Source organism: Periplaneta americana, chromosome 8 (genome assembly GCF_040183065.1).
Source record: "Periplaneta americana isolate PAMFEO1 chromosome 8, P.americana_PAMFEO1_priV1, whole genome shotgun sequence".
NCBI classification, from domain to species: domain Eukaryota; kingdom Metazoa; phylum Arthropoda; class Insecta; order Blattodea; family Blattidae; genus Periplaneta; species Periplaneta americana.
Window position 1 is genome coordinate 186,281,484 of NC_091124.1, and position 25,922 is coordinate 186,307,405.

Sequence of the window (25,922 nt, forward strand, 5' to 3'; positions counted from 1 at the left end):
TCAGTGTTCTTAAATTGAGCATTTTAATTATTGTGATATGAAATATCGTATATACCGGTATAAGAATTGAAATCAGAAATATTACAGTAGTCGAAATTAATCTTGTGAATCAGAATGTGTTTTCCCGATACAAACACATGTTTAGCCGAGAGGGGACGACATTTCCAGCATCTTATATCAGATACAATTTTATACACTTTTAACTAGCTGGGTTAATGTACGAGTGCGTCCAGCTGCGACATGCTCAGTTATCGAGAAATAAAACACCGCCCTAGCGGTCAGTACATGTAATAGAAGCACTTATATAACATTTAGAAATATTTTCATACTTAGGAAGTGTTATACATTGAAGCATTTTAAAAACATACATACATTCCGGATAAATTGGACTTACGGGGTTTTAGAAATAAGCCAACGTTATGTAATATATTCATAATGTATTCATTTTATGAATTCATAAAGAAATTTACTTATCACTAAGTAGGCCTATCGTAATATGCCTCTTAACCAGGATAATTCTGCGACTTTGGCACAACTCTCAGGAATAACAGAGGATATCATTATGAACAACTTTAATATAGGTGCTGTATGAACCCGTTTATAGAATAGTTTCAATAAGTAGTAACATAACGTGATATTGGTGATAACCGGTCTATGTGAAGTCCGTACAATGCTTCGTAAGGTATTGTCGGACCATCGGATCTGTGCCCCTTCAGCGCTCTTGTCGTTATTGAAAAAGTTAACGCCTGTACTCACTCCATTCCACCCGCTTTCCTCCACCACGTTAAACAGCAGGCCACGAACTTTGCCGAATAGGGATGTTGCCAAACTTCCGTCAAACGGTATCATAAATAACTGGTCCTCCATGCTACAATATCATTTCTTTCAATCAAAATACATATTGCATTTCTACATTTTTAAACCCAAATCCCATGTCTCGAATCACTTTCCATAGCGTTTCTCTCCAACCTTGGAAATTATTGCTTCTCTCGCAACCTTCAGTAATTTCTTCAATGTCGGAACTTCATTCTACACGGTATAAAATTCGTGTATCTTTATTCTTAAAATACATCGGTTCATATCATCTACAAGAATTAAAAGTTCCCTTGGTCTGTTCTTCCCTGGTATTTCTAACTTTACATCTCCTGCACAGCCTCCCTCTCTCCTGATTTTCTTTGTTAGCCGCTGTGACCTGTCTATATAAATTACATAAAAAGTTGTATTATATCAGTATTAGTTAAGTAAGTAATTTTAACACATAATCAATTGAAATAAAATAAGCCCCACCTGTGATCGCAGCTGCTCTCTTCGTTGCCTGATTTATAGGAAACAGATATTGACCTGTTTGTTTATCTTCATCGCAAAATGCTATTACGTACTTTCTTAATAACATTTATTTCGCCACTCCGTGCTACAGTTTTCATGTTGAGTTGACAATACTGGACTACAAGTGCAAATAAACTGTTCCGCAAGAAGGCCAAAATTGTGAGTAGTGGGGGACAGAAAGGGAGAGAGATAGAAAAGAGAGAGATAGGAATGCATGGAGAGAAATGAATTACCGAGGCTGAGAAGGAATTAGGGTTCAGTTCATATATCTTACGGGGGCACAGATCCGATGGTCCGAAAATATTACGCAGAAACTGCAAGATTTTTCCTCCATTACTTGATCACCTGCTTAAATTGAGTGATTTTCTAGCTGTTAACTTCATACTATTACTTGCAACACTTTGTCGAATACACGAATGTTGCACGTATCACGGTAGTTAGTCATTCGTAATTATTAGGCTGACAAAAGTTGAGTTATTAGTCACGCAAGAAAATACACTGTAATTTAAAATCACCAATTTTATTTAGATGCCATATTGTGTGTCTATATTTTACATACTAGGTTGAAAAAGTTCCCGGAATTTGTTAGCATCATAGAAACAACGTACCTTAAACCTATTCTACAGAATTCCCTTCAAAATAGTTGCCTTCCGCAACTACACACTTTTGCCAACGCGTGTAGAGTTCCTGGAAGCAGGCCTGGAAGCCATTTTGTGAAACCCGTCTTAGTGCTCTCGTCGCGTTTGCGATAACCTCTTCAGCATTGAATCTCCGTCCTTTCAGATGACTTTTCAGACGGGGAAACAGAAAGTAATCAGGTGGTGAGAGATCAGGAGAGTATGGTGGGTGATCCAAAGCAGTTATGTTGTGCCTGGCAAGAAAATTCTTTACAATAATTGCGCGATGAGCAGGTGCATTGTCACATGCATAAGGAACCAGTTTTTTTCTACCCACTTTTCTGGACGTTTCCTTCTCACTGCGTCCCAGAGGCGACGGAGGGTTTCTACGTACAATTCTTTCGTTACAGTACGACCTTCTGGAATGAACTCATGGTGCATGAGACCCTGAGAGTCGAAGAAAACTTCCAACATAACTTTGCTTTAAGTGTGCTTAAATGCGACAGGCTCATGTCAGTAGATTTACTGGCATGTGAAAGAACTCCTGCGGGACAAAATTCCGGCACATCCGGCGATGCTGATATAACCTCTGCAGTTGCGAGCGTCGTTAAATAAAACATAACATTTAAAATAACTTTGCCTTTGGAAGTGTCCCTAGGAAATTTTTGCTTCCGAGGAGATGTTTTCGATTTCCACTCAGATGACTGTCGTTTAGGGACTGGGTCGTACAAGTAGCACCAGTTTCATTTTGTTTAAGAAATCACCATCTTCATCAGCCATACTGATCATGTCCCCAGCAAAACACAGAACTTGATGTTTGTACTTTGCTCTGTGGACATAATTACAAAATGCGACGAACAAACAAAACACTATGATAAACAATTGCCTACAACTCAAAACCAATAATTGCCATTATCAACAAACATTAAGGAAATGACATCATGAATGTTACCAACAAAACAAATGTATAATATCCCTTGTTATATATTAATACGAAAAATGGTAGTAAAATTCCGGGAACTTTTTGAACCTAGTATCACGTTTATAATGTGAAATAATAACATCCGGAAATATAATTGTTATTCCTTCCTATAGCGAGTTGTACGTTTGGTTACTATTTTCATCACATCACATCACATTATACAACTTTAGGCTATGAAATAATGATTCAAGTTCAAAGTTGGTAGCATAGAAATACCAGCCATTTTTTACCTTTGGTACCTCGTCATGTATTGTTTTGACTATAACACTGGAGGGCCATAATAATACAAAACATTGTTTTTTTAATGTATGCTATATCATGATGTTACACTGGTGCTTTATTTTTTTATTACTACGGAGTTCATCCGAATAGATACAGAACCTTGCTTAATTAAAACTAAAACATCCATCGGGCATCGAGTTATGTCAGTGCACTGAAACCTTACGTAGCTGTCCTTTTATGCCGTTAGGCTGACTTGTGTTGAGCATTAAGCACAGACAACAATTTTGATTTCTTTAGTTCCTTGTTATCATGGAAAGATACAAATTAAGACAATCTACTAGTATTAAGCATATCATTTATTCGTTTGCAACGGGGAATGAAAATGGAAGGCAATCTACAGGATTTTATCAGTGAAAATATAATTTGAAATGCCAACTATCTCGTGACATGTTAATAACAGTTCTTAAAAGAATAGTCTTGAGTTCAATACTGATTACCAAAGCTCGGATCTTGGGGACTTGTGTGTCGTGTGCTTGAGTAAGGTTACAGGCATAACGTATACAAAGCTCACGCTGCAAGTGCTCAGGGACAGTCGTTTGTACTAAGAAAGTGGTCACATCGAATGGCAAGAAGACGAACGAATAAACTGTGTCACGTCGAAGCCAATGACATTAAGAGAATTACAGGTAAACGGTCTGTTTGAGGAATTAGAAAATACATGTTATTCGAATGGGTGTTATGGAAGTTTGAAAATGCATTTCTTAAATTTTAGGTACAGAATTTCGTGGAGGAATTCTGAGGAGATACATTATTTTCTTCTAATGCAGAGTTTATATCTTGTAAGTTGTACCACACATAAACTAGAGCTGGAAACGGGCATTCATTGAAAGACATTGCAGTCCTTTAAATTGATGGAGAATTTGTCCATAGCCATGGATCAAGTCGTAGAGGGACCTTCCCTAGTAGTGATACACTAATTGAAAACTATTTGCGAGAAAAATTTAGGATATACTTATCTTTCTCAGATACGAGATCTCCTGAAAATCGAACAGGAAACAGTGACAGTGAAATATTCAGTATTTTATTTAGGCCCAAGACTTCATAATAAAATTTCAAACCATTTTCCAAATTTGAAATTTTTTAAAATTGAAACTTTTAAAAAAGAATTTTGTAAAATTATCCATGATATATAATAGTAACAAATGTACTTTTTTTACCTTTTATTTCTATCGACTATATTCATGTTTTTATTGAATATCACTGGCTTCTGTCGGATTGTCAATTTATATTAAATGTGTATTTTTCTCTCGTTTTCCCTTTCTTCTTTATTCTTGCTCTTGTGTTGTACTTATTGGTTTGAATTAAGTTAATTACTGTATTTAGTAAACTGTTCTTGTAAATTTTATGTTATATTATTCACTAAGACCACACCGTACACGAGCCTGACTCTTACGGTAGTGGCTAGAAACATATTTATTTTATAAATGCAATTTGTACTCACTAGGTAGCTAGTTAAAATAAATAAAATAAAAAAAATAAAGTTTGCTCCCGTCACTTCATGTGACGTGGAAATAAGTTTCCTTCGTTTCAAATCATGTTTAACTAACAGACGAAGAATTTATGGGTTCGAAAATCTTCGAATGCATGTAGTCATACACTGTAATGAAATGTACAGAGCAGAACTGTAAATTTGATGTATTTTGCATGTTTATTTATATATATGCTATAAAATTAGATGTTTCAACCTATCATAATATTATCATTATGTTGTTCCAGCCAGGAACCACTTTTATAGCAGACCTGACAGTACCTCCGTGCTGGAAGCGGGAGTTTGTTGACATTGAAGTCCGGTCGCTTAGCCACGTTCAAAGACACAAGTCCCCAACTTCCGAGCTTTGCTGATTACATACAGTGAATGTAAAAAGTATTCGCGCGACGACGTTTTTACTACAAATTGAGCTTAAATGAAGTACTATTAATTCTTGGTATGAAATAAACTGTTCACGTATAATAATAATAATAATAATAATAATAATAATAATAATAATAATGCATCACATAGCAAATATACACAATAAATTTTCATAATTTTGCGTGTAGGTTCTGCCATAGTTCAGTAAATTGAATGCCTAGCAAAATTACAGCATAAAAAGTATTCGCACACTCAACTCTGTTGACGAATAAGAACACTCTTGCGGAACGCAGTAGGCACATGGTACTAAGAAAACGCTCCTAATGCATGTTCCAAGACAGTTTGATTCCAGAATCACAAGTACAGTACTTAACAAAAGTTTAAGACCATGAGCAAATTTCATATAATTATTTCCTGGTCCTATATTTTTGTTTCTATTTCCCTCATGAATATTTTGTCAATTATTTGGACTGTGAGACATCTATCGACGCAAAGAAAGTAAAATTATGACATTTAGTTTTCGAGTTATGATTTTAATGAAATATTTTGTTACTGTAAAAAATGCTACATTTATAATTACGGAATAATTTATTCATGCTAAACCAACATGTTTATTGTAGTGATGATTTTTTTCAAGCAATTTGAGAAGTGTGAGAACACATTGGCACCAGAAAGAAAAATTTAAAAAATTTTATTTTCGTTTTATAATTTTTTGCATATTTTTCCAAAATAAGGAAAATAATAGTAGAAATAACGTTAAGTAAAGGCATTCATAGCTTCACTGTGGAATAAGTTAACGTAACCGGACCTACGCCAATCGAAAGAACGAAATCACGTGACATTACTACAGATACTACGTTAGCTTATTCCACAGTGAAGCTATGAATGCCTTTACTTAACGTTATTTCTACTATTATTTTCCTTATTTTGGAAAAATATGCAAAAAATTATAAAACGAAAATAAAATTTTTTAAATTTTTCTTTCTGGTGCCAATGTGTTCTCACACTTCTCAAATTGCTTGAAAAAAATCATCACTACAATAAACATGTTGGTTTAGCATGAATAAATTATTCCGTAATTATAAATGTAGCATTTTTTACAGTAACAAAATATTTCATTAAAATCATAACTCGAAAACTAAATGTCATAATTTTACTTTCTTTGCGTCGATAGATGTCTCACAGTCCAAATAATTGACAAAATATTCATGTGGGAAATAGAAACAAAAATATAGGACCAGAAAATAATTATATGAAATTTGCTCATGGTCTTAAACTTTTGTTAAGTACTGTAGTATATAGCTATCATGTCAAATGGGACTCAGAGGGAAAGAAACTTCTAAGAAAGAAAGGGCTACTATCATTCGTCTGCATAATCAACGTAAAACACTGAGTGAAATATCAACGATTGTGAATAAAGGTAAGTCAACCTCAAGCGAATCATAGACAGATACGGGGAAAGAAAATCGAACGAAAATTTAAGGAGAAGTGGCTGGCAGAGAAAAATAAACGAATACAGTGGCAGAGCAATCATACGAAAAATTAAAAAGAATCCGCATATTAGTGCGGCAGAGCTTCAATGTGATCTCGGTATAAGTGTATGTAACAGTACAATTCGAAATTAAGTAAGGAGCAGCGAATGCCATGGTAGAATAGACCATAGGAAATACTACATAAGTAAAGTTAATAAGAGTAAAAGATTAGACTTTGCTGAAACAAATTTTAACCGCCCCAACAATTTTGGAACAGAATGCTTTTCACTGATGAAAGTCAGTTCAATATATTTCAGTCTGATGGGAGAAAAAACAATGCTGAACTGGAAAAGAAAAATCTTCGTCCCACAGTGAAACAAGGCGGAGTTTGAATACTAGTATGGGGGTGCATGAGTTCAGCATGAGAGGAGTCGTTGGCTTTTATAGACGGCAGTATGGATCACCAACGTTACACTTATATTCTGAAGGATCATGTAGTGCCTAGTGCCGAAAAATTGGGCATCAGGAACAATTTCATATTCATGCAAGACAACGATCCCAAACATATGGCCCACAATAGTTGACTGTGGATTCTCTATAGCATCCCTCCATACCTTCAAGCATCTCCCCAGTCACCAGACATCAACCCAATCGAGACCTTTGGGATTATTTAGAAATATGACTTAGAACCAGGCATATTACCAGCAAATAATCTCTAAAGACTGCAATCATAGAAGAGTGGAACATTCCAGCAAATATCACTTCAAATTTAGTTAATTCTATCCCCAGAAGGTTGGAGGCTATTGTAAACTGCAAGGGCTACCTTACAAAATATTGAAATTGAAAAGGAACTGACTAAAGTGTGACCAGTGTGCGAATACTTTTTGTTTGTATTTTTGTTTGGTATCATTGTGTTTTAATCAAACATAATTGTTTATTTTGAGAACTGTACAATTAATTTTGTGTTTATATGTAAACAAATAACAGAGAATGTGTATACTTGTACGTAACTTGTGTTCATGTCTAAAAAGTTGAGAGTATAGGATTTGAAGCACATTTATTATTGCTATATATTTTTATTACCCACCGTGCGAATACTTTTTACATTCACTGTATATGAAAGCTTGTAACTACGGTGCCGAACGGAACTTACATATTGATCACCTCTATCACCTCTGATAATTTGTTACAAAGTCATAGAATCACCTAGTAGGTAGAGTGGATATTAAAGCTGCAAACATGTATTTAATTTTAATATACTGAGAGTCCTAAAATCTTTTTTAAACTTTCGGAAAGGAGTGCTGAAAAAAGCTATACAAGATAGGCTACGATTCGTATATACAGGTTGAAGTGAAATAAGCTTGCAGATTTTCAGAGAGAATAGTTCATGTTGTATGTAACAAAAAGTGTAATAGCAGTTTGGTTGAAAGTGCGTAGTTTTCCCAGCATGTTTCTTCCAAATATTTAACACATTCTTATTCGGTAACTGTTGCCAGTAGGATCGTGATTTTTATCCACATCGATAGAAAATCTAATAAATAATAATTTATCCTCTGGCGTATTTCAATAGCGTGGACGGTTTTCATGTAAATTTAATTTTAATATCACTAATTTGAAGTCAGTGATCGATGCGACCATCTTTCAGCATTATAGTCAGAAAGGAAGATATGAAGTAGTTCGCTAAGGAGACAGATCTGAGTTCGTTGACCTCTTATATCTGTATTACGAGAAGAAAGTGCAGTGTGTTAGCTGCGATGTTGCCTGACTGTTGATACTTCCGTCTCAATTTTCTAATTAACCATGCATTTAATTATAAAACGTAATGTATTTTCTCTCCATTTAAATGTACCCTATCGTCTCTTTCAATCTGTAGCATTATTTCACTTCCACCCTGTGTATTTCGTGACCGAATATAAACATGTAATTTACAAATCTGTGTTGAATTGTCGATTTTTGGCGAATAAGATTTTTCGATATTTTGTGCATCCTGATAGTATCTTTATTGTGGCAAAAGATGACATGCATATCTCTATTATTTTCTCTCTAACCGGTTCTTACGAAACGTGATTGCTATGGTTTTATACGGTCAATGAAACTTTAAATGCTTCCTCCTGAAAAAGGACAATAAAAGCGTAACACATAACTGCTTTGGAGCCACAGAAATTAGCCTGCACAGTAAGTTGTATCGCTTTGGAGAGAATCCGTTAGTTGATTGACATTGAAATCAAGATGGTTATAAAAATCTTCAGTTCGAAATAATATTCGATTAAATGCTGTTATATTTTACACGTTCCAAGCGCGGTAAACGAGGATACGGAGCATTCTTGTCTGAAAAACAAAATTATGGCCCGGTTTCTTCAACTACTGTTAGTACAAACAGGCTGTTAAAACCTATGTTAATTTAACTGTCCAATTTCATGCAGTTAAATCATTTAACTCTCTGTTAGCATAGAAGTATCCAATATGGCTGGTGCGTTAGATGCTTAACTTTTATGTCTTGATTATTTAGGAAATGATATCCATGAATACATAAACAGATTTGATATAACAGAAGTTCATACAAAGGTATATGCTATTTTCTGAAAAACCTCACTTTTTCGCTTTCAGCTTAGATCCGTTTGTTTATTTATTCTCATTAATTGGTTTATACTGCGAAATAATTTCCAGCAGAAGGTTTCTTCCGAACGAAGAGAAATTAGTCCCAAGATCTCCTTTTATTCCAGTGTTTTCCATTTCATAACAACAATATCAATACGCCGCTCCACGCTATTGTGATACAGACGAGGAAAGAAGCAGAAATCAAACCTGAGAGAATAGAAAGATTTCTATTCTCTCTGAATCAAACAACGGAAACAAGCGAGAATCGCAATTGTCAGAGTTCAGGAAACAGAAGTGAGCCTGTACTTGGTTATAGGTTATGGTTAAACTCTAGAATCTCTGGTCCTAACAGAGAGTTAACAAACAGAATGTTAAAATATGAAATGTAAAGTTGAAGAAACGCAATATTTTTAACAGCAATTCATACTTTTAACTTACAGTTAATTAACGCTATGTTAGATGCATTTTAACAAAGGTTGAAGAAACCGGGCCTATGGGTTGTCGCAAAGCCACTATCGCTTACCCACAGTTGACGTAATGTCCAAGATTAATTTCAATGAATAACAAAACATGTTACTTTCATGTTGTATGATTTATCCGATAAGCAAGTTGTAATACAATGTTAAAATTAAATATACCATCTATACTTATCTAGTATTATATGACTGATTTTAACATAAACGTTTTCGGCACTAATGTGCCATTTTCAAATGTATGAAAATTTTCCTAATTACATAATCAAATAGGTGCACATGAACTGTGTGATTGAAACATATAATGTGTACCCTGGTGATCTCATGTCACATATAAAACAATCTAATTTTAATCATTAATTATCTACAAATAGATTGTTTTATATGTGACATGAGATCACCAGGGTACACATTATATGTATCAATCACACAGTTCATGTGCATCTATTTGAATATGTAATTAGGCAAGTTTTCTTACATTTGAAAATGGCACATTAGTGCCGAAAACGTTTATGTTATAATCAATCATATAATACTAGATAAGTATAGACGGTATATTTCAATTTTAACATTGTATTAAAATATGTTACGTTGATTCAAAACTATGGTTATAAAGGCTGATAGAAAAACGTAGAAAGATATTACCTAGATTCAGGTTTATGGAAAGAGTTGCCAACTTGTAGCTTGTCAGAGACAAAATATGGGGATGCACTTTATACAGAAGGTCGTCAGAGCAAAGGAAAATGTTTCCCGTAGAATTTCATGCAGGTAAGTCAAACTGTAACACTCACAAGCCTCTGAAGCGGCTGCTGCTGCCACCAGGGATCCTGCGAGCCGGTGGGAGCCGCCGCTACTCCAGCAGAGTACGAGGACGTGGTGGCGTGGTGGTTGACGTAGCACTTGGTGAGTGCTGCGGTGCCGGCGAGCAGCACGGCGAGGGCCGTGAGGGCCAGGCTGGCGCTCCTCCAGGGCGACCTTGACCCCGCGCTCGTGAGGCGGCGAGCGGCAGGTAGCGCCACGAGGTCACTCCGGGTCAGACCCAGCTTCTCGCCGCGACGCACTACGTCACGCAGCCTGCGACGGGCCGCCTCCACTGTAGTCGGCGGAGACCCCATCCCTGCGACACACGGGAGTTAGATTCTGTAACGCTACATTTCTGTTTGTGAAACTTATGTTCTACTTTGCACAAAATATCTAATGCATTATTGTTTTACGTGCTTCCATTTCTCATTATCCACTGCTACCTTTTAACAAATCTTTTTCTTCTACCGAAATTGTTAATCGTTCCATAAATACACTTAAAGCTGGTCCACAATAAAGCGGGAACGGAAACGACAACGAGACCGAGAACGGAAATATTGTTAAAATAATAGTAATATACGTTACAAGAGCGGTATGTTAACGTTTTCATGTTCGAGGAAAAGATTGAAAAAGCGAAACGTAGTTGAGCTTTTTTAATTTCCGACAACATTAAAACAAACATACCGCTCGTGTATCGTACATTATTTTGTGCGAAGATCGTTTATTACATACCTGAAAGACGAATTTCTAATTAGTTGCAATGTAATCTCCATGTTGGTTTCTGTTTAATGACGCCAACTTCGGAACACCAAAATATCTTTCTTTAAAATTATTGCTGTAAAATGTTTTCTGTGTTTACTATACTCCAGCAGGCCGTGATATATGTCTGTATTTTTCCCCCCAGTCTATAAATGCGAACTTAAAACAAACGGTAAGGTTGTGTAATGATTTATTTTTCATTTTAATATTTTAACAATATTATTTATATAACATATTGCAGTAATAACATCCGCATCTGGAATTTTGTTGATTTTTTCACGGCTTCCTTAATGTTACTTGTATCAGGAATGCAATAAGTTTCGTGGAGTAGTAGACTTTACTTAATTTTTGCAAATATTTAAAAACAATAATTAACATTGCAATTTAGGTGAAATTGCAGTGGTAAGTTTCCAATTTATAATTATTACTATGTTGAACGTCTCTAAAAATAATATGTTAAAAGCCTAAAGCAGTAAAATGAATGTCGCGCTTAAGCGGTAAGAAGAGGGAAATTGTTATGAGTGTTACGTTGGGAATACTGAATGTGGTATTTCACACTTACCGCGTATTGGTTCTGTGCGGAAAACAAGCAAATACGCACGATCTCGCACAAATGTATTTCCGTTCTCGTTGTCGTTTCCTTTGCCGGTTTATTGTGAACCAGCCTTTAATCTGTTTGTACATCAACATTACCTCCACCACCTGTGATATTTGACAAGAAACTGGAAATATCTCTCTCTCTCTCTCTCTCTCTCTCTCTCTCTCTCTCTCTCTCTCTCTCTCTCTCTCTCCCAAAGAACTAAGAGTGTCTTTCTTTTTACTTTAAGACAGCGATGTCATCCGTTCTACAGGGACATCGTTTTATTTTTACTAACATTTCTAATATTAACCTGGCTATACCTTTGAATTAAAGGTTGAGGATCGAAAACACAGTTTGCTACCCCTTCCACGACCGGAGTTTGATGACATTAGCGTAAAATAAAAACAAATCACTTTACTAGGTATAGGAGGAAAGAAAAGTAGTACATCAATTTACGTAAACTAGTAAGTATTACGATTTTGATTTTTATAATTTTCGTTCGGTTTCTATTTACTCTAAATATGGTACAGTATTAACAATATGTGTTTTTTTATTCACTAACTGAAATATCAGGCGGACGTATACTGTGTACAGCACATTAACATACAGTATGGAGAGTGCATTTAAATTGAAAAATAATCAAAATCTGGATATTTAAACAAACTGTTGAAAATGGTGGCCGTTCATTTCGATACAGGCTTCAATTCTTTTGTGCATATTATCGAAGACGTTTTCAAGCATATCTTCGGAAATTGAATGTATTGTTTCTTGAATGTAATTCTTTAATTCTTCTGTTGATGTAGGATGTTTAGCAAACACAAATGTTTTACAATAACCCCAAAAGAAATAATGCAAAGCACTCAAATCAGGCGACATGGGGAGCCATAATCCTGCTCTTGTTGAAATAGTTCTCTACCTACTCTATAACACAGTACCTTACGTACTGTAAATTCAATATTCACTTCTGTCAAATCCGCACAGATAAATTTACTCATATATACTACCTATTGTCCGTCCAAGTGGTTATGTCGCAGGGTCATAGAAAGGGGGAAAATCATGTGATAGTTGCTTAACGAGACCTTTTTATTTAAATTATTTTAAATATTTTTGTGTAATATTACGTAGCCACTAGCCTTTACAAAGAGGTCAGTAGAAATTGGTGAGGGAAACCGGGGTCCGACGTAACCAAACGACTTAACAGTACCTGTGCGAAAATACCCATGATTCAATAATGAATGCTCTTTCTTCACTGGAAAATGCGACCATATTTCTGGAACGTACTGTACTCACTCACTCAGTACTGTTTAGGCCTACTATTACCGAACGTTTCTGACTGGATATGCGGTCTTGGTTCTGTGTGAGGACGGGTAGAAGGTAGTGGAAGGGGTGGGAGGGAAGTACATTAAAAAAATTAGGTACAATAAAAATTGAAGTAAAAATAAAATGATGTCCCTTTATAATCGGACCATCGGATCTGTACCCCCGTAAGATATGCGAACTGAACTCTAATTCCTTCTCAGCCTCGGTAATTCATTTCTCTCCCTGCATTCCTATTTCTCTCTTTTCTATCTCTTTCCCTTTTCTGTCCCCCACTACTCACGATTTTGGTCTTCTTGCGGGACAGTTTACAATATTTGCACTTGCAGTCCAGTGTTGTCAACTCAACATGAATATTGTAGCACGGAGTGGCGAAAGAAATATTATTAAGCAAGTACGTAATAGCATTTTGCGATGAAGAGAAACAAACAGGTCAATATCTGTTTCCTATAAATCAGGCAACGAAAAGAGCAACTGATATCACAGGTGAGGCTTATTTTATTTCAATTGATTATGTATTAAAATTATTTACTTAACTAATACTAATAATACAACATTTTATGTAATTTACGATATATATATGTCGTATATAGACACGTCAGAACTCCTAATAAAGAAAATCAGGAGAGAGGGGGTCAGTGCAGGAGATGAAAAGCTAGAATCACGAGAGAAGAACAGACCAAGGGAATTTTTAATTATTATAGATGATATGAACCGATGTATTTTAAGAAGAAAGATACAAGAATTTTATGCCGTTCAGAAATAAGTTTCAACATTGAATAAATTACTGAAAAGTAATAATTTCCAACGTTGGAAAGGTAAACTACTAAAAGTGATTCGGGACATGGGATTTAGGTTTAAAAAATATAGAAATACAAGATGTATTTTGATTGAAAGAAATAGTATTGTAGCATGGAGGACCAGTTATTTAATAATAATAATAATAATAATAATAATAATAATAATAATAATAATAATGTATTTATTTATTTAACCTGGCAGAGCTAAGGCCAGTAGGCCTTCTCTTCCGCCCAGCCAGACTCTAATTCTAATAGAATACAATTGCTTACATAGTTATTACATTAATATCTAGACCATAAAACAACATGAAAGTAAATAATGAAAGCTGGATAAGTAATGTTAGTGTGACAATATTAAACATTGGTAAGAAAGAGTTATAATAATAATAATAATAATAATAATAATAATAATGAGATAATTTAGATATTTATCTGTGATATATATAACCATTAAACATTGAGAAATACCGTTTGAAGGAAGATTGGCAACGTCCCTATTCGGCAAGGTTCGTGGCATGCTGTTTAACGTGGTGGGAGGAAAGCGGGTGGAATGGAGTGAGTACAGGCGTTAACTTTTCCAAAAACGACGACAGCGGTGAAGGGGCACAGATCCGATGGTCCGACAATACCTGCTGTTATTCAATTTCGTTCCAGCAACAGCACGCGTTCAAACCTTAACTCTCGTGCTACCCCTCTCTTACCTGCAGCCTTACGCTAGACGTCATACGGAAGTACAAATTTAATACAGTACGTCACTGGTTCTCATGCTAAACAGTACAGAGCATTGAAACCACCACAATTCCCTTATTTACTTCAATTTTTACTTTTTTATTTTAAATAATAAAATAAAAATTTGTTTCAGAAATAATATCAATGTTCGGTAGTACGTACAGTACATTGTAAAGAATTATTTACTTCATGAAACATAGCAAATAAAGAAATATACATATACAGGGTGTTTCCGGGCTAGTTTTACAAACTTTCAGGAATGATGGGGAAAGGCACATGTATCAATCTGAGATAAGGGACCCTGGTCCGGAAATGAGTACAAAGTTACAAGCAAAAATAATTGTGTGTGGAAATGAAATAATTTTATTCCTCTGTACACCTTATTTATGTGTATTTATCTGCACATCTTACACATACTGTATTCATCTGACGTTGTTTACGTTGTCTACTTACAGTATTCCATTCAGTGCGCTGTCTGAGGGGTGGGGACAGGAAACTACACTAAAGCAATGCAGATAGCGTAATGTGTAACGGACATGGTCGGTCCTGATATGCACGTCTGTAGACAGCAGTGTATGTGTACAAGTTGCAGTGTCCAGTCGATCAGTCCTAGTGAAATAGAGGAGTACACGAGAGCGGAATAAGCAGACCTGATTTTCGAATACGGATGAGCCAATGGGAACAGTAGACAAGCTCAGAGATTGTATCGGGACAAGTACCCACGTAGGAGACATCCGGCCCATACCATGTTTCCACGACTGTTCCAAAGGTTAACTGAAGGAGGTCACGTGGTGCGAAATTACAATTCTATTTCCACACAACTATTTTTGGTTATAACTTTCGACTCAGTCATTTCCGGACCAGGGTTCCTTATGTCAAATTGATACATGTGCCCTTCCCCATCATCCTTGAAAGTTTGTAACACCAGTCCTGAAACACCCTGTGTGTATATTATATACACACATATTACATATACATTCATATATGTGAGGCCTCTCATTGAATAATCATTAACTATAAGTAGCCATATGGTAAATATCTGTTAATTTGAGAAAAAAATCGTTCCGGGAATCGAACCCTGGACCTCTCAGCTCTGCGCTCTGAGCGCTCTTTCCATCTGAGCTACATCGGGACACGATCCACGGTGCCGGCTATTGGTACAAAGGAGAAGAGTCCGGCCGTCACCGTGAATCGTGCTCAGACAGAAAGAGCACTCAGCACGCAGAGCTGAGAGATCCTGGGTTCGATTGCCGGTGCCGGAACGAATTTGTCTCAAATTAATAGGTATCAACTAATATAATCAAATGAGACGACTGTTAGACAAGCATTTATTTCCAGGTTGAAGCACTGCAGCTGTAACGTACTTTTAATATTACATGATATAGAGAATATTATATATAAAATTAATTGTCAAACGTCTGCAGTAGGTCTTTCAAATGAAAAAAATTAACTCTTGTAAAGTAAGAAAATGTTTTTTTTATATATTATACACATTGCAATTCTAATACATGAGCAATGAAATAAAAGCTTAGAAAATATTTACTTTCTTATTTTCAGTTTATATAATATATTTATATGTTTCTTTCTGGAAATGCTTCGTGAAGCAATATAATTCAAGTACAGTACATATTGTTTTCCCTTAGAAGACTACAGATACTATATTATTTAATTTGAAGTACTCTTAATTTATAATTCTCAAAATCTTCAATTTTCAAATAAGTCTGGGCTCTATTCGTGTGTCTTTGTGGAAGTTGTTATATAAATGCATTACAATTTATTTACTACTGATTATTATTGTGCATGACGTATCTCAGGCACATACAACATAAATTTTCATTTGTATGATTGTGATTTTCCTTACAAATGCAATCCCTTCCTTACGCAACACTTTCTATATTCCTGCCTGAACGCTGAGTAGTAGTAGTACCACAGTCTAGAATATACAGTGACGAAGCTTGAGTTGTGAGGGTGCTAGGAACAATAGACTGTGCCGGTACTATTTCGTATTGTCTGTAATGAGGCGATATTAGCGATCCTAGTGGTTAGCAACTATATATGGATGCATATTTACTACGTATTGATGTTCGTGATTGTATATACTAGACTGTGGTGGTACCGTTATGTGTCAGCTCTTACAGAGGAACACACGGCGAACGAATAAGTTCAAACTCAAAAGTTCCCGTGCTCATTTCGTGACACCACTGCTTTTAGAGAATAGAATCATTTTGCTCCGTGCTACCCACGGGAGTTTCCTCATTAATATAATGGAATAATGTAGTAGACTAGACTACTTTCTTGCGGAAGAAACTGAACTTATGTGTGAAAATTGTAGAAAATCTATATATATAATTTGAACTGGTAATGGAAATTACGGGAAAACGGCTGAACGGATTTTAATAAATGGTCCCTCATTTTGAAGCTTGGAATCTATAGTTTTTCGGAAAAGTAGTAGTTTTCAGTGAAATGTCAATTTTCCTACATAATTTTCCTATTTTCCGAAATCCATCTGTTGTCAGTTTTGAGAACTAATTTTATCGAATCACGGCCGACTTGATTGAATTTCAGAACAAAACACAAACTACAATAAACAATAGGCTATTACACGAAGGCCATGACCTGCAGGATTGCCGACATATTTAGAGCTCAATTCAATTATTAAAAACTGATTCTGCAGTGTATAACAATTTTCTGAGTACAGCTGTGTATTGGATATTCAAATCTACGAAACTTGAGGTGGTTTGATGACATTATTATCATTAGAAATTAAATATTATTACAGTTAATATCATGATGCATCTATTTTTCATTAAGTGTACATATTATTGATGCTATATTGATGACATGAAAGTGAAACGTTTTGAGGTTATGTAAGTAAATGTAGAGAATATCTTAATTTAGATCTTCATTTCTATAATTTACTGAGTGGCTGCTATATATAACTACAAACCTAAGTAAGATAATAATATTGTTATTAAAAATCAAATATTTTTATACTTATTAGCCCAGTGGGGTTGGGTCTTTTTCATATACTTAATGGTGGTGTAGTGTAGATATTGATATGTGTCATTGTCTTCAGAATTGGCTCGACAGAGCGCAAAAATTACAGTTCCTAAGGAAAGATCAAAAGGTATTACTTACTGATAAAATAAGAGGCCTAGAAAATTTTGTAGTCTCCAGATCATTTCAGCAAGATCTCTCAGTAGGATAAAATGATTTTACGCTCTACATTTCAAGTTCTACATGCAGCAGCTATTCGAAAAAGCTTTTGTTCGAAAGCTTAGCAAACCTGACATTTTTTTAACTTTCGCCTACAATCCACAATGACCTGAAATAGCTACTGCTATCGTTCTGACATTGATACTTGCGTTTTTGCGTTGAAACTCAAAAACTGAAGTTGGATATGTTCAAGAGAAAGTATTTGGCCTAAAAAAATACATTCAGAGAGAGTATGTTTCATTATTATGAAAGCAAATAACTATTAAAAAGACAAGTATTCTTCACTGAAAATAAATCTGAAACATTTTTATTTGAACGTCTAACGAACTTAATTTGCAGCAGCATTTGCTGCACAAGCCACTTGTATAGTATTCATAATTTAGTTCATTTTTATTTTTCATTTGTAGCGGATTGTTTGATAAGTTCCCCATGTTAAATGTTATATATCTTCTGCAAAGATTGACGTGTATTGTAGCATATTCACGTTACTGTTATTTAATTATACAGGGTTAGTTAAAAGTCCAGCACCACCTAAATAACTTTTGAAGCGTGTGGTTCAGTGGCATGAAACTTGATATGTGTGGATAACATATACTAAGAACTCAATAATGGTATTACAGAGTTTTTTATACTTCCGGTTTAACCGGAAGTAACTCCAACACTCTTGTTTTAAATGGAACATCCAATATATATTTTTTATTTTTGAAAAGTGCTCATTAAGAGCTATTCAAAAAGTACCCACCCACTTGTTGCTAAGTCAAGAAAACAGAAAAGTGTATCGAATATTAAAATAATAAACGCACCACCTAAATAACTTTTGAAGCATACGGTTCAGTGATATGAAACTTCGAATGTGAGGATAACCATAAGCTAAGAACTCAATAATGGTATTACCGAGTTTCTTCTACTTCCGGTTTAACCGGAAGTAACCTTAAAACTCTCTTATTGTAAATGGAAGCCCCAATATATATTTTTTATTTTTAAATAAAGCTCATTAAGAGCTTTGATACTTCTGTACAAATTGAGTGTTGCTAAATAAAAATGGAAGCGGTGCAAGATATTCCTAAAGCCTGGTTAAATCATTCCTTAAATGGTTTCTATGATCGAGTGACACATTGTAAAGCAGCTGAGGGCTACCAATTTGAACACATAATTTAGAAGGTGAGCTAGCTTCGTTTTGTTTTTGTTAAGGAAGTAGTATTTTATTATTTTAATATTCGATACACTTTTCTGTTTTCTTGACTTAGCAACACTGAATTTGTATAGAAGTATCGAGTGTGGGTACTTTTTGAAAAGCTCTTAATGAGCACTATTCAAAATTAAAAAAATTTATTAGGTGTTCCATTTAAAATAAGAGAGTTGGAATTACTTCCAGTTAAACTGGAAGTATAAAAAACTCGGTAATACCATTATTGAGTTCTTAGTATATGGTTATCCCCACATACCAAGTTTCATGTCACTGAACAGTATGCTTCAAAAGTTATTTAGGTGGTGCGGGACTTTTAACTAATCCTGTATACAGACTGACTCCTTATTTACACTTCAAGTCAAGTTAAATTTGATGTCAAATTTTTTGCGTGAAGTTTAGCAATGTGATCCGAGGTAAGTGAAGGTGACCTTCACCTACCTACCTACAGGCAACAGAAATGAGGCACAGAAGTACAAAAAAAAAAACACACACACACACAAAACTGTCCACAATTAGCTACTCAAATTGCGTATAGGCTTTATTTGTACTTGTTCTATATTAATCATTAATTGTATTCGTACATTGTTTGATATTATTTATTCTAGATACTTTGCTATCATAGGTGTAATAACCCTCTCTTGTTTTCTGCCTACCATTTATGACAAAAGACGATGTGAAATTACTAGAGTAAATACGGTATTTCTATTAAGGTTTATCTTTTAAGCATACTGTAACAAGTCATAAATTATCGGCAAAAGGAACTATCCACTCTATCCCGTTATCTCTTGGCTTAGTTGTCTTACGAGTTATGCAACATTGGTGTCAGTTACGGGCAGGGCATGGTTGCTACCCAGGGTCAGATAAGATGCAGCAGATAAAAAAGGGTCCCTGTTTTGCGGGCATAGTTGCGCCCCGTTCCCATCAGGTAGAGGAAAGGGGCATGGCATAATTGCGCCCCGATGAAATAGGTAGAGAAAAAGACTTTACGGGAACTCGAGACTCGTAATCAATCAACCTTATTGATTTCTTATTCGATTTAATATTTATTAAAATGAACACCATGAAGTTGGCAGTACTTTATTAACTGTTTTTCTACTGTTTATGCAGTAATTATCGATAGCCTACCGTTAAAACGAACACCATGAAGTTGGCAGTACTTTATTAATTGTTTTTCTACTGTTTATGCAGTGATTATCGATAGCCTACCGTTAAAATGAACACCATGAAGTTGGTAGTACTTTATTAATTGTTTTTCTACTGTTTATGCACTGATTATCAATAGCCTACCGTTAAAATGAACACCATGAAGTTGGCAGTACTTTATTAACTGTTTTTCTACTGTTTATGCAGTGATTATCGATAGCCTACCGTTAAAATGAACATAATGAAGTTGGCAGTACTTCATTAACTGTTTTTCTACTGTTTATGCAGTGATTATCGATAGCCTACCGTTAAAATGAACACCATGAAGTTGGCAGTACTTCATTAACTGTTTTTCTACTGTTTATGCAGTGATTATCGATAGCATACCGTTAAAATGAACACCATGAAGTTGGCAGTATTTCATTAACTGTTTTTCTACTGTTTATGCAGTGATTATCGATAGCCTACCGTTAAAATGAACACCATGAAGTTGGCAGTACTTTATTAACCGTTTTTCTACTGTTTATGCAGTGATTATCGATAGCCTACCGTTAAAATGAACACTATGAAGTTGGCAGTACTTTATTAACCGTTTTTCTACTGTTTATGCAGTGATCATCGATAGCCTACCGTTAAAATGAACACCATGTAGTTGGCAGTACTTTATTAACAGTTTTTCTACTGTTTATGCAGTGATTATCGATAGCCTACCGTTAAAATGAACACCATGAAATTGGCAGTACTTTATTAACTGTTTTTCTACTGTTTATGCAGTGATTATCGATAGCCTACCGTTATAATGAACACCATGAAATTGGCAGTACTTTATTAACTGTTTTTCTACTGTTTATGGAGTGATTATCGATAGCCTACCGTTAAAATGAACACCATGAAGTTGGCAGTACTTCATTAACTGTTTTTCTACTGTTTATGCAGTGATTATCGATAGCCTACCGTTAAAATGAACACCATGAAGTTAGCCGTACTTTATTAACTGACATATTCAAATGAGTGAGCCGTTGGAATATGGGGCCTTAGCAATCTTGACATTTTATTAGTGATTTTCACACCGTCTGTGACGTATAGTGAGGTTAATTTAAAATGAATGATAAGTTTAGTGAAAAGTGTTAAGAATTAATAATTCACAATGGTCCTAAGTTTTGATTTGCGAAACCTATACTCTAGGGTTATGATATCGATATACTAATAATAAATGCAGTTCAATTATTGTGTGTGATCGATAAAAAAGTGTCATTTTACATAGCAAAATTTATCATATGCTAGGACTACCTGATTTAAATGTAGCTATCACTGTAATATTTTAAAGTAATTTGTTTATATTATGACCAGGCTTCGAGACTTTGGGCCCGATACTAGTAATATACGTTACAAGAGCGGTATGTTGAAGTTTTCATGTTCGAGGAAAAGATTGAAAAAGCGAAACGTAGTTGAGCTTTTTTATTTTCCGAGAACATGAAAACAAACATACCGCTCGTGTATTGTATATTATTTGTGCGAAGATCGTTTATTACATACCTGAAAGACGAATTTCTAATTAGTTGCAATGAAATCTCCATGTTGGTTTCTGTTTAATGACGCCAACTTCAGAACACCAAAATATCTTTCTTCAACATTTTTGCTGTAAAATGTTTTCTGTGTTTACTATACTCCAGCAGGCCGTGATATACGTCCGTCTTTTTTTTCCCCCCAGTCTATAAATGTGAACTTAAAACAAACGGTAAGGTTATGTAATGATTTATTTTTCATTTTAATATTTTAACAATATTATTTATATAACATATTGCAGTAATAACATCCGCATCTGGAATCTCGTTGATTTTTTCACGGCTTCCTTAATGTTACTTGTATCAGGAATGCAATAAGTTTAGTGGAGTAGTAGACTTTACTTAATATTTAAAAACAATAATTAACATTGCAATTTAGGTGAAATTGCAGTGGTAAGTTTCCAAATTATAATTATTACTATGTTAAACGTCTCTAAAAATCATATGTTAAAAGCCTAAAGCAGTAAAATAAATGCCGCGCTTAAGCGGTAAGAAGAGGGAAATTGTTATGTGTGTTACGTTGGGAATACTGAATGTGGTATTTCACACTTACCGCGTATTGGTTCTGTGCGGAAAACAAGCAAATACGCACGATCTCGCACAAAATAAGTTTACTGTGCATGCACTATAGATTGTTGACTCGCTGCAGGTAGCGAAAGGTAGAGATGTGTTGAGGTAACAACGTTGCTATTTAGAGTAGAGTACGGTAGTATGGGGAAACACACATATGTACATTCTGAAAGTAAATATACATTACACAATGACAATGTCAAAAGAATGTGAAAAGCATTTATTCCCCGTCTTTTATAAGCATTTGTGTTTAATTATACACAGTGTTAATGGTGGAAATAAGCATGTAGCAATTTTAATTTCTTCATTTATCCTATTGGTCGTCTTTAGGAAGTGCAGTTACAGTACCGAATTGCAATGTACCTACTACAAGATACATTCTCAGTGTCTCAAACGTAAATCTTTTTCGGTTATCTGTCAAAGTTTGTACTGTAGAAAGCTGCGCTCTACGTCGCATGACATAATAGGAGCAAAATGAAAAAACCTAACATCATTGCAGTCTCTAAGAGACAGTCCTTTATTCTCGGGTGACTCTATGTCCACTAATTTGCTGTTTATGTTACACAATGTTCCATATCCGTTATTTTTACATAAAATTGATTTCCACTTCTGTTTTACACATTCAGTAACCGGTGTACTTAGTGTCTCATTAATTATCTGCGTCATTTTTATTTTATTTTATTGGGTTATTTTACGACGCTGTATCAACATCTAGGTTATTTAGCGTCTGAATGATATGAAGGTGATAATGCCGGTGAAATGAGTCCGGGGTCCAGCACCAAAAGTTACCCAGTATTTGCTCGTATTGGGTTAAGGGAAAACCCCGGAAAAAACCTCAACCAGATAACTTGCCCCGACCGGGATTCGAACCCGGGCCACCTGGTTTCGCGGCCAGACGCGCTGACCGTTACTCCACAGGTGTGGACCTCTGCGTCATTTCCTCAATTAATTTGATGGCTTCCGGCATCTCTTGCTCTGAATTTTCTAACCGTGTAATAGTTTCAGATACAGTTTGAAAATAGGTTAGTATGAAAACCAAATTATTCGTCAGAACCTTCAAATCTAGAGCGTTTTCCTTTGCGTATTTGTTGTCATTCATTCTACAGTACCCCACCCACTGTACGCTATACCACTATACTCAGTACGCCGTTATGCTGATTTCCCACTGAACTGCTCTATTGGGTCCGAAGTTTCGAAGCCTGATTATGACAGTCACTTTCGTGTGTACTATGCCAATCAGGGCGCAACTATGCCATGTCCCATCTGCTACCTGATTTTTTCGGGGCGCAATTATGCCATGCCTAGGCCTCCCAATTGATCGCGGGGCGCAACTATGCCATACCGTCAGTTATGAGGTTCAAACCTGTCTTTGTACAGTAAGATTAAACAGCAACAGCAAACAACAATGAAAAACTACCATGCAGTATAGGGCTTACATTATTTATATTAAATATTACAATATTGCAGCGTTTCAATTTCACTCAGTACTAGATAGGCCTATTGAGTTTTATTTAAGTACTTTCCTCTTCTTCCTACTAGAAGAGAGAAACCTGCATTTTTGTGTTAATCCCATCTCCGCTCCATATCTAGTGAGGAGAAAGAGTTTAGCCATCGATGTAGCTCACTCCACTAAAGCGCTTATCTGCCGATTTGCAGTTGCACTCGAGCGCGGGTTCGATTCCCGCTTTGATTGATTATCTGGTTGGGTTTTTTGTGAGGTTTTATCGAACCGTAAGGCGAATGTTAGATAATCTATGGCGAATTCTCGATCTCAACTCGCCAAATACCATCTCGCTATCATCAATTTTATCGACGCTCAGTAACCTAGTAGTTGATACAGCGTCGTTTAATAACCAGCCAAAAAAAAAGACAGTTTTCTACGTCACAGTAGCGTTTATACGCCACGTTTAAAATTAATTGTCGCACAATTAACATGAGAATGAAGGTTTATTAAATCACAACCAAGCCAAATATAGGGCAGTATCTACACACAGCCCGTTCCTGGAATTACTTGTCACAGGAAATCAGGAGCAGTCGGAGTCTAAAATCTTTTAAGTACACTCTACTTAGAAACGTCTTTAATGAACAGAACTAGACTCTTGCGGAAGTTTCTAAATAGTCTTAAATGGCCAAGTTATTTTTTTTCTCCTCTCTCTTCTTCTTTTTTTTTTCTTTTCTTTTTTTATTATCTTCATATATTACTTAATCATTTGTGTTTATACGCCATTTAGTAGGACTTTGCTAATCAACATTTATGTCTTGTCACCCATATGTATTCTCCAATTACTAAATTAACTGAATAATATATCTCAAGTAAATTAATCGTCCAATTTTAGGTCTTATAAATTATGTGTGTGTGTATTCCCCTTATGTTATGTAACTGATTTTGATTATGTGTAATTTTCTACTTTATTTTATATATTATGTAACTGATCTTGACCATTTGTAATTTTTTATTATGTAACTGATCTTGTCTGTTGTAATTTCCTACTATATTTTATGTAATTTCTAAAGTATTTTCTTTTGTGTTGTTTTTTAATCAAATTTGTATCTCATGTATATTACTGAAACCTGGTTGAGTGGAAGAGAAGGCCTCATGGCCTTAACTCTGCCAGGCAAAATAAAACTACTACTAACTACTAACTAACTAACAACTAACTAACAAACAACTAACTGACAATTAACTAACTGACAATTAACTAACTGACAACTAACTAACTGACAACTAACTAACTAACAACTAACCAACTACTAACTAACAACAAAGTAACAACAAACTAACAAGTAACCAACTAACCAACTAACTACTAACTACTAACAACTAACTACTAACAACTAACAACTACTAACTTACTTACTTACTTACTTACTACTACTACATATAGGGAAAATGGTCTCTGAGTCTGAGCAGACCCTATGTTTTATTTTAAGCTGAAACTGATATTTTTAAAACGAAATTTTATTCACAAGTCATGGGAATTAAGGTACTAATCCGCGGTGTGGATGATATGGTTTTACAATAAAAAAAAGTCCTGCCATGCAAGGTTGCACACTTGACGCCGTTCTGCCGCCTCTTATCACATCTGCACACACTCTGTATACACAAGCCTGCAGCAAAGTAACGCTCCCGTATTGGGAGGTTTCGCTGAATTCTCCATGAGAGCGCCCAATTATAAAGGATTCCACGTCCCATCAGAGCCTCTCTGCTTCATTTAAGACCGAGGGAACGGCAGAGCGCGAGGACGCAGTGCGTCAGAACCCTGCCTGCCTGCGAGCCCGGCTCTGTATGCAGTGGCTTCTGTTTGACAGCTTATTCTTCAGTGACGACCTGCTGGAAGGCTTCTCTCTACATGAGCAGGGTAGAAAATTTGTCACGAGGTGAAATGATTGGACTGGTTAATTTCAATATACAGTTACAAAGATAAATTATAAATGAGAAAAAAGTTCGCAAATCCAATACTTCCGCTGCAATACGATACTAGAAGTTGGAGATATACAGAATAATTGATTTATTGGCATCATTACCAGACTGAAATGAGTTATCTGCTTTGGAAGTCTGACACTCGCATTCGGAATCTGCAAATTCCAAAATTCCATTCAGTAAGTCTTATGTAGTATGAACAAGTTAATGAATTTATATATATGTGCATA

General features: G+C 35.4%; 1 protein-coding gene across 1 annotated transcript in view; it reads right to left on the reverse strand.

Annotated features, from left to right (window-relative positions):
• Nucleotides 1–10,375: 10,375 nt before the first annotated feature.
• The window catches only part of LOC138704269 (uncharacterized), a 148,473-nt gene continuing 132,926 nt past the window's right edge, over nucleotides 10,376–25,922 (reverse strand). The window contains exon 2 of the mRNA XM_069832140.1: nucleotides 10,376–10,719. Coding sequence (XP_069688241.1) covers nucleotides 10,376–10,717 — 342 coding nt within the window. The 5' untranslated portion in view covers nucleotides 10,718–10,719. The remainder of the gene's footprint in view (nucleotides 10,720–25,922) is intronic.